This window comes from Rhinopithecus bieti, unplaced genomic scaffold, assembly GCF_001698545.2.
Source record: "Rhinopithecus bieti isolate Rb0 unplaced genomic scaffold, ASM169854v2 scaffold_6380, whole genome shotgun sequence".
In the NCBI taxonomy this organism is placed as follows: Eukaryota; Metazoa; Chordata; class Mammalia; order Primates; family Cercopithecidae; genus Rhinopithecus; species Rhinopithecus bieti.
The window spans coordinates 12,668,511-12,681,516 of record NW_016806642.1 but is presented as its reverse complement, the minus strand read 5'-3'; the positions used below and the strand labels follow the sequence as shown (position 1 = coordinate 12,681,516).

The window sequence follows — 13,006 nt, the reverse complement described above, 5'->3', positions numbered from 1 at the left end:
TTCTCTAACTTATTCAGCAAATATTTAGGGCTGCTTATGTGGCAATATGATTCTAGATGCTAAATAGGACTGTCTAGATGATCTACATAAAGGAAAACTGAAGGCTCAGGCCAGCCCATTTAGTCTCCAAGTGTTACCTAAAGTGGCCCATAAGCTACTTGGAGGAACCCCAGGGCTCCACAGAACATAGGTTGAGAAACCATTACTTGAACCAGCTACAGCATCTTTCAGAAGATGACATTGTATGCCACCTTGCCTTTCTAATTCTCTCTCCTAAAAGCTGCTTTTGCTTTTTAATTTCCAACTTTTATTTTAAGTTCAGGGGTACATATGCAGGATGTGCAGGTTTGTTATACAGGAAAACATGTGCCATGGTGGTTTAATACACCGATCATCCCATCACCCAGGTATAAAACCCAGCATCCACTAGCTATTTAGAAACTGCTTTGTTCAATGTAGGTACAATATCCTGACCCAGGAAGATGCTCAGAGTGTGTACGATGCCACTTACTATGGGGGCCAGTGTGAGACGGTATACAATGGGGAATGGAGGGAGCTTCGATATGACCCCACGTGTGAACGTATTTACTATGGAGATGATGAGAAATACTTTCGGAAACCCTACAACTTCCTGAAGTACCACTTTGAAGTAAGTCTGAACAGGGAGGCTTTCAGGCCACTGTGGTGTAGGTGGCAGAGAGGCAGAGGCCTATTGGTGGAGATTGCTTGCTCTGGAAGCTTTTGTTTTCTATAGTTTGCTGGTGGCTGGAGTCTTCTTCATACCCATCCCCACACATACTTAGTGTTGAAGGGTGCTGAGAGGCAGATCATAAATGTGGCTACCCACCTGTTAAATCTTGGCTCCATTCCAAAATCAGTAAAATAGATCTGAGGCCCTATTCTCTGGGCTGCCAATCAGAAGACCTATTTCCAAGTTGTGGCTCTGTTAGACTATATACAAGACTGTTAGCAGCTAACCCACTGCCCTCCTTGGGCCCAGTTTTCTAATCTGCAGAGTAAGGGGCAGGACAAGGCGTAGATGAGCAGGATCTGAGACCTATACTTTTGTTTCACCAAGGGCATCTCACACTGATCATTTTCATGTCTTGGCTCTTTGTATGTGATTTTGTGTGAAGCAAATGTTCTTCTGTATAAAAATGCTTGCAAATTGCTGACAATCACTAAGACTCTCTCCATCCCCACGATTTGGTGGTCTCTTGGTCACTTGGAGCTCATGATCAGTCAAGAGCCTACTCGTGGCCGTTAATTTTCTTACCCCTCATCCTTTGGGTGAAACATCCACACAGCAAACATCATTGAATGCTTAACATGTGTCAGATCTTCTACTTTCACACAAATTGTACTATTTAACCCTCACAACACAATGGGATAGATATTATCATTGCCTCATTTTAGATGTTGAGAAAAAGAAACACAAAGGGAGAAAGTGTCAGTATCAAACTCCACTGCAGTTGGTAGCAGAGACAAGACCCAAACCTAGGTCTGTCTAAACTGAGTCCAGGCTGCACAACATTTAGAGGAGGAGATAGATTATTCACTTTCTAGAGAGAGATAGTAGGATCCTAGGATTCTGAACAAAATACTGACAGAAAATAAGGCCAAGCTTATAGGGTCTGTTTTTAAGAAGTTTGCTCCCCCAACCCCACTCCAACCTCTACTCTTTATCAGACCAGTGGTAAACCAATGTGGAGGACATAAACCACACCATGTTCCTAATCTCGAGGAAGGTCTTGGGCCTATGTATCAGCAAGATGGACTAAGTGCTTTGGGAACAAAGAATTCTCAAATCTCAGCAGCTGAAGCAATAACGCCTTGCTTATGCTACTTGTCCACCCTAAGGTAGAAAGGAAACTGACCATCACAGACACTCAGAGACTCAAGGTAATGGAGGCTCCATTTCAACACATGCTCTCATGATTGCAGAGCAAACTACTCACAGGCTCCTAAGGCTTACTTCATTGACTCAAACAAGGCCAAGCCCAGGCCTCAGTTCAAGTCAGCAGAGAAATGAAATCCTGTATACCACTGCCTAAGACAATCATAATCTGCAGGTTTCCTTTGCTTCTTTCTTTCCAGGCTCCTCCCATATGTGGCTTTCTGTATCTCACTATTGCAAAGACAAGAAGCCAGCCTTCTCTCCTGGAAGGATAAGCCAGCCAGAAAGAAATCCATGCTCAGAGCAATATAGCATTTGATCAGAATCATCTGTGTGTGTGCGTGTGTGTGTGTGTGTGTGCAAGCACATGTGGTGTATAAATGTTTTATCAGTACCACTAAACACTAACAATGCTGTGTTTTCTATATTTTAATAAGTATCAGTCTAATGACTGGATTGCCTTATAAAAGAATTGCCTACCGTAATCTAAAATTTTAGGTATTTTACCAAGCAAAGATTTAAGTATTAAATATGAATTGAGAAATGGCTGTATGTGCACAAAGCTAACATCTATTCATTTTTTTTTTTTCAGGCCCTGGCAGATACTGGAATCTCCTCAGAGTTGTATGATAATGCAAATGACCTTCTTTCTAAAGTTAGAAAAGACAAGTCTGACTCATTTGGAGTGACCATCGGTGTAGGCCCGGCTGGCAGCCCTTTAATGGTGGGTGTAGGTGTATCCGAGTCAGAAGATGCTTCATTCTTGAAAGAATTAAACAAGTATAATGAGAAGGTATTCAAACATAATGTCTGTGTCTCACAGTATTCCATAATGTACACTGAACACGTATTACCCTAATTGCATTAAAAAGTACAGTAGTAATTGAACCTTAATTTGCTTGTGTAATTGGAAATGTCTGATCAGTGGTAATCAGGTTTGTTTTTCTTATTACGCTTTTGCACACAGAATAATCACAAAGGGAATAAAATTCAATGATAAGACTAGGATTCTTATCACTTTGCCCCCCCCTTTCCTTTTTCGTGGTTACCTGGAGCATATAGGGAAATGTGTAGAATGGTAATGTTTTAAGAGAAACAGCTGGACCCTCCAAATTTCGCTTGGAAGAATTGTAAAGCAAGCCTTGCTTTTCCAAAAAGATAGAAGGGCTGGTATGCCAGAAAAAAAAAATTTCATTTTTCCAGCAAACCTTCACCTTTAAGTGCCTATCATCCTGAGGGGTCAAGAAACGCTTCCTTGAGGAAAGAACATTCATCTAAGCTTAGATCTAAAGATTAGTACAAATTGTCCAGAAAAAGGGAGACAGAAGTTGGCAGAAGGATGCTGTAGACATGGAAATCAGCATGTGCGAGGGACTGGAGATGAGGAAGCCACACAAAAACTTGGGATTGAAAGTACTTCAGCCAGCTGAAACACAGAGTGGGAAAGGAAAACGGAGTGGTGAGGTTGGAGAGGTAATCAGGTGGCCAGGGGAATATTTATTGAATTAATTAGAAGCTTACTAAAATTCTCAATAGCATTAATACCAAGACTATGGATCCAGTTGGGGTTCAAAAATTATCTTGAATGATGAAAATACAGTTATAAAAATTAACTTACTCAGCACACATAAATTGAGTCCTAGAGCTTTGCCAAAGAATGAGCTATTGAACTGAAGATAAAGTCCTATATTGTTCTAAGGGTTATCTGTAGCATGTTAATATGGACTTTTCTAAAAGCATGTGGACTCCTCAAACTTCCATCATCACTTTGAATCAAGGTTTCTATTGCCTGAAAGTAAAGCCCATAGATGGCCATCTTCCTATAAAACCAATCCAAAATTCTTCCAGTGCTGTCTCTTATTTTTTTTATATAAGAACCCTGCTTTTCTTTATTACTTAGTTCAAGATTACTATTGGAATATGAACTCCAGGGGGGCAGGAGCCTATCTCATTCAAGATTATGTCCTCTGCACCTAGTGTAATGCATGCGGCTATAGGCATTGTAGATCTTTGCTCAATAACTTCAATTGAATGACATTTCAGCATGTCATTAAAGATACCTTAAACACAATTTTTTTTTTTTTTTTTTTTTTTTTTTTTTGAGACGGAGTCTTGCTCTGTCGCCCAAACTGGAGTGCAGTGGCCAGATCTCGGCTCACTCACTGCAAGCTCCGCCTTTCGGGTTCACGCCATTCTCCTGCCTCAGCCTCCCGAGTAGCTGGGACTACAGGCACCCGCCACCTCGCCCAGCTAGTTTTTTGTATTTTTTAGTAGAGACGGGGTTTCACTAGGTTAGCCAGGATGGTCTCGATCTCCTGACCTTGTGATTCACCCGTCTCGGCCTCCCAAAGTGCTGGGATTACAGGCTTGAGCCACCGCGCCCGGCTCTTAAACACAATTTTTAATGGATACTTAATATTAGCATAGGAAGTTTCACAATGCAATGCTTTGATTAGCACTGGGAGAAGTGTGGGGGTGGGAATGGATTGGGCAAAGAACAGAAGGGTGAAGCACAATGAAGAAACCATTGTAGTAGCTCACCCAGGTGAGAGTTGATGAGAACTTGACCTAGGCAGGGGCAGTGGGAACAGAGATGGAGGTGTGGGGGAAGTCTGGCATACATTGGTACCAAATATGTGCTTGTGAAATATGGTAGTACTCCGTTACATGTATTTGTGTTCATATGTGTGTTTATATATATGTATTTCTTACAGCTACTAAAAGCTGACTTTTTGCATTATTTCTATTTATTTATTTATTTTATTTTATTTTATTTTTTTGAGATGGAGTTTTGGTCTGTCCCCAGGCTGGAGCAATCTCGGCTCACTGCAACCGCTGACTCCCTGGTTCAAGTGATTCTCCTGCCTCAGCCTCCCGAGTAGCTGGGATTACAGGCATGCACCACCATGCCCAGCTAATTTTTGTATTTTTAGTGGAGACGGGGTTTCACCATGTTGGCCAGAATGGTCTCAATCTCCTGACCTCGTGATCCGCCAGCTTCGGCCTCCTGAAGTGCTGGGATTATAGGCATGAGCCATCGCACCCAGCAACCTTTTGCATTATTTCTAATGGTAACATATATGCTCTCTTTTTTCCTTTGCTTTATTCAATGGCGGTTGTTGGCAGAAATTCATTTTCATGAGAATCTTCACAAAGGTGCAGACTGCCCATTTTAAGATGAGGAGGGACAACATTATGCTGGATGAAGGAATGCTGCAGTCATTAATGGAGCTTCCAGATCAGTACAATTATGGCATGTATGCCAAGTTCATCAATGACTATGGCACCCATTACATCACATCTGGATCCATGGGTGGCACTTATGAATATATCCTGGTGATTGACAAAGCAAAAATGGAATCTCTTGGTAAGTAAAGCAGCTCTATGTACACGGTAGTCAACACAGACACCAAGTCATGGTTTGAAGTTTTCTAAGCACTGACTATGAGCCATGGGTGATCTCATTTAGTTTTTAGGACAACTCTATAGGATAGAATAAGTATTATTATTCCCAGGGAACTGAGATCCAGAAGAGTGAGACTTGCTAATAAGCACCACAAACAGGATTTGAGCTCAGACTTGTCTAGCCCCCTAAAACTTTATGCTTCCTATTGTATCATAGTTACTTTTATTTAAAAAAAATGAGGGCATTTTGTTAATTAAAATGTGAAAACTTGTTTTAAATGCAGTATTATTGGTTAATGGAACTACCACACAGTCAGTCAGTGAAGCTAGAAACTTAGATTCATCTCAGACTCCTCCTTCTCCTTCACTCTGGTAGATCTCTAAGGTGCTTCAGTTCTCTCTCATTCTTCCGCTGTCCTCCATCTCCACTCCTGATGAGGTAAGCTGGGGTCTCATCTTTCACTTGTTACTGCATCAGCTCCTAAATGGTCTCTGGCGGCGGGCTCACCCCTTCCAACCTATTCTTGATAATTGCCACCAGATGAATCTTTCTACTTCACAGATCTGATTATATCACTTCCTTGCTTAACATCTTGAATGGCTAAGAATAAAGACTATTAGCATCGACCACGTTAATGATATTACTCCAACCTAGGAGAACAGTGGTTCTCAAAGTGTGGGCCCCAACCATCAGAACAGCATCACCTGGGAACTTGTTAGAAATGTAAATTCTCAGGTCGCCATCCCAAATCTAACTAAATCAAAAACTGGGAATGGGTCCAGCTGTCTGTGTTTTAACAAGTTCGCCAGGCGATTCTTCTGATGCTACTACAGTTTGAGAACCACTGACCTATTCAATGAGTGACAGGAAGGATGAGAGATCTATCCATATTGCAAAGCCAAGTTCAAATTCCCAGCTTTAAGAAGTTTCCTTGACTGCACCAGCCCAGGCTGGCTACTCCTCTTCTTCAACACATACATAAAATTCCACACTGGGTAGTCTTTAAAAAATAATTTTCCAGTGATGGGATTGCTAGGTCAAATGGTATTTCTGGTTCTAGATCCTTGAGGAATTGCCACACTATTTTCCACAATGGTTGAACTAATTTATACTCCCACCAACAGTGTAAAAGCATTCTTGTTTCTCCACATCCTCTCCGGCATTGGTTGTTTCTTGAGTTTTTAATGATTACCATTCTAACTGGCATGAGATGGTATCTCATTGTGGTTTTGATTTGCATTTCTCTAATGACCAGTGATGATGAGCTTTTTTTCATATGATTGTTGGCCACATAAATGTCTTCTTTTGAGAAGTGTCTGCTCATTTCGTTCGCTCACTTTCTGATGGGATTGTCTTTTTCTTGTAAATTTGTTTAAGTTCCTTGCAGATTCTGGATATTAGCCCTTTGTCAGATGGATAGATTGCAAAATTTTTCTCCCATCCAAAGGATTATAAATCATTCTACTATAAAGACAGATGCACAAGTATGTTTACTGCAACATTATTCACAATAACAAAGACTTGTAACCAAACCAAATGCCCATCAATAATAGACTGGATAAAGAAAATGTGGCACATATACCCCATGGAATACTATGCCGCCATAAAAAAGGATGAGTTCATGTCCTTTGCAGGGACATGGATGAAACTGGAAACCATCATTCTCAGCAAACTAACACAGGAACAGAAAACCAAGCACCACATGTTCTCACTCATAAGTGGGAGTTGAACAATGAGAACACGTGAATACAGGGAGGGGAACATTACACACCAGGGCCTGTCGGGGGTGGGGGCCTAGGGGAGCGATAGCATTAGGAGAAATACCTAATGTAGATGACAGGTTGATAGGTGCAGCAAACCCCCATGGCACGTGCATGTCTATGTAACAAACCTGCACATTCTGCACATGTATCCCAGAACTTAAAGTATAAAAAAAAATTTCCAAATGTTAGTATTATCTTCCTTATCCAGATAGCAAGATATTTGAAACCAAGTATCATGCCTGCCACTTTTCCACCTCTTTAACATTCAACATAGGGTTTAATACATAGTTAGTGTTCAAAAAAAGACAGGAAGTTTGAGATGAAGTATTAATTTAGATTCCTGGCTAGAGTCATTCATTAATTCATCCATCTACATGTTCATTTAAAAAAATAATGCAACTGCTCTGTTGAGTATCCATTATGTGTTTGTGCTAGGGATATGATGATGAACAAATCTAAATATGGTTCCTACCCTCTTGCATTACAGTATTTTTCAAACTACATGTTGCAAGCCAATTGTAGTTCTCAAAATCAATGTATATGGATCACAAGAAAAGTTGCAAACTACAACAAAGGACAGAATAGAAAATATCATAATGGATTATAGGCGCTAAAGATAAATTATTACTTCAAGAAATCTTTTCCAGTTAAATAAAAGCATGCATATTTGTATCGTATCATGATGCAAAATAAGTAGCCTACAATGGATGTAAAATATGTAAAATGTAAAATAAGCATTTAAAAACTTTACTCAAGTGGGTCTTAAGAATCATTCAAAAACATGAGGAAGGAAAAAAGAGTTAACATTTGTTGAGCACCTACTAGGCTTCAGGAGCTATTTTACATATTCTCATTTAATTTTCTTGACATCACTTAGAGATTGGTGTTATCCAAGTTTTAGCTACATAAAGGCTGTGGCTCATCAGAGAGGCTAATTACTTAGTCCAGGCCTGCCAGAATCTGGGGTCAGAGCCCTGGGCCTCTGGTCTTCCACCATGTGGTTGTGGTATAGCTTTTCATTTGGGCTCCCGTCTTTGGGGCTGGATTGCTAATTAATTGCCTGGGGTATCTGGTGGCCCCTCCTCTTTAAAATCTGTGAGGCTGAAATGGGCTTCCAATGTGGTTAATATTCAAAAGGAGCCCACCGACAAATTGTCCCAGGGATAATTACCTCAGCTCTGTTTATAGAAAACCATATGTCGATAATAGCACAATTTGCTATTTGTGAAGAGCTGATTTTCTATAAATCCGGAAAGTTAGTGTTGCTTTTCTATAAATATGGAAATGTGCTAATCATCACCTCGTCTGCTGGAGACCGCTAATAAATCAGAATGTCATTTACATATTAACTTACAAAGAACAAAAATATCTACCTTCTTTCCCTTTGACAAACAGAATCACACACACCCTTTCTCCATTTTGATGTTTGCTATATTGGGTTGGTGCAAAAGTAATTGAAGTTTTTGCCATTAGAAACTGCAACTTTTGCCTCAGTCTAATAGCTTTCTCTCTGTCTTATTCTCTTTCCCCTCTGTCTCATTCCCTTTCTTTCTAGGTACTTTTCTCTCTCCCTTTTCTCTTTCCTCTTTGTCACTGTCTTTTTCTCTCTCTATGTATATTTGATCTACATGCTGTTAATGTATATTCTATTAAGTGGTTGTTTCTAAGAGACATCCTGTGTGGTGAACATTCATGTCTGCAAAGGCCTGAGCTTGGCATGGAATGATTTAAGTGAACATCCTCACTGGTTTGCTCTGGGGGAATCTTTTGTCCTTGGGTTTGCTCAGATCCTCTCTGGGTTCATCCCAGAGGATGCACGAGGCTGTTTTCTTCTAATGTGCCCTTTAGATCAAATGCTTCTCCCCCAAAGACAGCATGAAACCATGCCTCAAAAATCAAGGGAAGTCTTGGATGTTAGGGAGGTGATGTTAGACTTCAATGAGATCCTAACATTTCCTCAAGGGCTGTGACTGACAGCTTTGTACCTTCTGCAGGTATCAGTACAGTTTGGGGCTTAAATTTCTGGATTTAGATTTTGTTTCCCTCCTTCATTCCTTCTTTGGAGCTCTCATTATTTGTCTTTGTATCAAGGTATATAGAAGAGAAATAGTGTATTCCGCATTCTGACTTCTCTGGTTACAGAGCTGCCAATATATGTTGGACAGGTCAAGTACTTCAATGCCATTGTTCTGTTCAGTTGGATGTTCCCGGCCTCCTTTGCACATGCTGTTCTCTCATCCCCCAATGCTCTCTTGCCTGTCTTGCCAACCTGATAAACTTCAGCTCATCCTTCTGAACCTTGTAGGGGCATCCCTACCTCTGTGAAACATGCTCTGATATTGCTCCACCCCTTCTCCCATAGTTTCATTTGTTTATACATTCATTCATTCAGCCATGTCCATTGAGTTTGTATCATGTGCGAAAAGAACAAAATCAGTATGGTCCCTGTTCTTGCAAAGCTTACGATCCAGTGGAGGAAACAAAATAAACAGCCAAAGTCCAAATATCATTGTTGGTCCTCTTTTACTTCCTGGCCCCATCAGCAACATATGTTGACTTTACTTCTAAAGTATATACATCACCTGTTCTCCCTGTATTACTGTCTCACTTGTACAAGCCACTGTTGTCCCTCACCTGGATACTGCAAGAGTATGGTGGTCTCTTATTCTCTTTCTTTGTTGTTGTTGTTGTTGCAGGTGTTGTCGTAATTGTTGTTCCTGTAACTCTCTGGCACTCCAGGCTTACTTCAGTCTAGAGTCTTTGTATTAGCTGTCTTCTTTGCCGGAACCACCTTTTCCTCTGATGTTTGTATAGCAGTATTCCTACCAGTTGGATCTCCTTAAGTGTCACCTTTTCAGAGAGACCTTTCCTGACCATGTAGTTAAGTTTCTTTGTTATATCACCCTATTTTAATTATCATCAAATCAGTAGCCCCCATGCTCATAGACTTATTTGTTTATTGTCAATCTCCTCTTTCTAGAATGTTCATTCCAATCATTTTTGCTTATTGCTGCATATTCATTTCCTAGACTATAGTAGGGACTTAACTTGTAAATTAATTGATCAATATGTAATTGCAAATTGTGATAAAAAACATGTAGAAAATGAATAGGTTGTAAAAATAGAGACTAACTTCAGGGTGTGAGGGAGGATATTCACTTAGTTTGGGATGATCTGGGAAAATCTCTTTGAGGAAGTGAAATCCAAACTGAGATGAGATCCAAAGGATAAAGAAATGCGAAAGACAAGGGTGAAGGCGTTCAGGGTGAGTGGACAGCTTGTACAAAGGCCCTACCTGATGAAAGAGCATGGCGTGTTTGTGAAGGGAAAGAAGGCATGTGTGACAGAAACCTTGGAATAGGGGAATGATAGCAGAAACTGAGGTTGGAAGAAGCCAAGAGGCATCAGAGAGTCTTTCTGGCCATAGTAAGAAGTATGGACTACATTTGCAGTGGCAGAGAAACTACTGCAGGGTCATCAACAGGGCAGTGCTTGGTCTACTCAATGGGTAGCAGATCATTCTACTGCCATGTAGAACACAGATTAGAGGAGCAGGAGTGGACTCAGGAAGAACAGTTAGGGGCATTGCTGATGTCCAGGCAAGGAATAAAGAATGGATGTGAAATAATATGATAGATTTTAAAGTAGAATTTAAGGAATTTATAGATAGACTGGGTGTGGATTGTGAGGTATCAATTACTCCTTTCTCTAAATTGAATTTTTATCATAGACACACGAGTGTGTGTGCATGCACACATACACACATTGAGGTGAGAAGGACAGGATGTGCTTACCTGAAGGTGCCATCTTCGTGGTAAAGACAGCCTGCAGGCATTTGGAAATATGGTAGGCATTCTGGGGGCAAAGAAAGGACTCTAAACATACATACATATTTAAACGCATATTATAATAATTGCAATTATATATTTGTCTCTTCTACAGACTATGAACTTTGACGTACGAGTCCTAGGCCTGTTATCCTTGGGGTACTTTTTGAATCTAGCACAAGCCTGAGACCACAGTAGTGCACCATGAATACTCATTGAGCTGCATTCCCCTTGCTGCTTCTACTCCTCCAACTCTTACCATCATGTGAATGACCTCCACATTTCCATCTAGAATCCTCTTTCTTCTCCAGAATCCCTACCCATATTTTCGTATGCCTGTGAGTATCTCCACTAGGAAGCTGGCACCTCCACGCAATAACATTCATTTCCTTCTCACCCCAAACCCTTCAAGCATTTCTTCCTGAATTATTTCTCTATAGAGACACCACCATCCTCCCAGTTTACTTGACATAGAGAGGTGGAAAAATAATTGACTATTTATTGCGTGCTAAGCTCCATACCAAGTCTCCTCACCTAAGATTGACAATGATCCTGTGAGGGAGGCATGGTTTTCTCATTTTTACAGATGGAGGAAACAAGGCAAAAAAGTCATATCACTAATAAGTGAAAATATACAAAGTGAGTTAAAATCCAGGGTTCTTTCTTTTCATCTCAGTTGCCTTTATTGGGACTCACAACCTGGGAAAAATTCTGTCCCTCTCTTCTCTCCCCCTACATATCTCATTAGTCACCTCCTCTGTATCCACAATCCGTCCCTTTCTCTCCATTCCCGATACCACTGATGACCATGCTATGCCATTTTTTTTCTGCAGGTTCCCTCCAGCTAAGCAGACATGCAGAATGAGAAATGTATCAGAGGTTAAATGGGTATTTCATAAATGCCTTTGGAACAAAGTTGGTGGTGGTCTGCTCCAGACCCCTTCGGTGGCTCAGGTAGATAGGACGTGACACATTTGTTTCAGCTTGTGTGCCCTGGGTCCCTCAAAATGCAACATGAAGTAGAATGTTTCCTACCAGTTAAAGAATCTCAGGGAGTCTGATCGGACACCTCTATCAGGGATGCTGTAATAGAAATCCTGCATAGAATAGAAGGTTAAACTGCCATGATTCTTGGCCTTATTGAAAGGGCTTTGCAAAGACCTCACAGAAAATGACTTATGTTGATGATTTGCTCACAAAAACAGAAGTAGCCATTCTGCCACCCTATCAAAGACAGCAGGCCCTATCAAAGATGGCAGGCAGTGTCCTAGTGGAAAAAATTATTTTCCCTGAGATATCTTTTTTTTTTTAATCTAGGCTCTACCATTCAGAAACTGTTACGTCACATTTCTGAGTCTCAGTTTTTCCATCACTAAGGTAGAGATTGTCATAACTACTTTAAAAGTCTATTGTGAGAATTAACCAAGATAGTCATGAAAAGCACTGTGATACCTTAAATACTGTCCAAGCAGCACTTACTATTATGGATTATAATTTCAGGTAGAGTCAGTAAGTACTAAAGCCATTTTGATCAAGCTCTGTGAAATTAAGAAACATGCCAGTGACATGGTAGCAAGGAGTCCACTCTTTGAAGTCAGATACATCTGGGTGGGGAACTTGGTTCTATCATTTAGTAGCTGTATGATTTTGATTGAGGAACAACACTTAATTTCTCTGAGACTCAGCTTCTTCAAGATCCAAATAAGAATGATAACAAGGTTTGTTTGGTTGAGAATAATTCTATGTACATGTTGCATGATAAGTGTTTAATAGATATTTATTCCCTTTAATGAAGGATATGAATATATCACAGTGGTTGGAAACATGGACTCTGCCACTTATTATGTAGTCATGGGCAGATAATTTAATCATCTGAAGTTTCAATTTCCTCACCTGCAAGCTAGAAATACTGTCCTCTACCTCATAGAGTGGTTGGTTGTGAGGAATAAGTGAACTTATTTTGTACCCACATTCCAGTAAGCACTCAATAAATTTCAATTGCTGAAGTAGGTTCTGAGTCAGATTGCCTGATTCAAGTCCTATCTCTGCCTTTATCAGTCATGTGACCCACAAAGTAGTTAACCTCGCTGTGCCTCAGTTTCTTCTTCTAAAT

The 13,006-nt window shown here is 40.4% G+C and overlaps 1 protein-coding gene across 1 annotated transcript in view; it reads left to right on the top strand.

Moving 5' to 3' along the window:
- The window catches only part of C8A (complement C8 alpha chain), a 64,204-nt gene that overhangs the window by 26,622 nt on the left and 24,576 nt on the right, over positions 1-13,006 (top strand). The window contains exons 5-7 of the mRNA XM_017877262.1: positions 460-649; positions 2,490-2,690; positions 5,024-5,264. Of these exons, the coding sequence (XP_017732751.1) occupies positions 460-649; positions 2,490-2,690; positions 5,024-5,264 (632 nt within the window). The remainder of the gene's footprint in view (positions 1-459; positions 650-2,489; positions 2,691-5,023; positions 5,265-13,006) is intronic.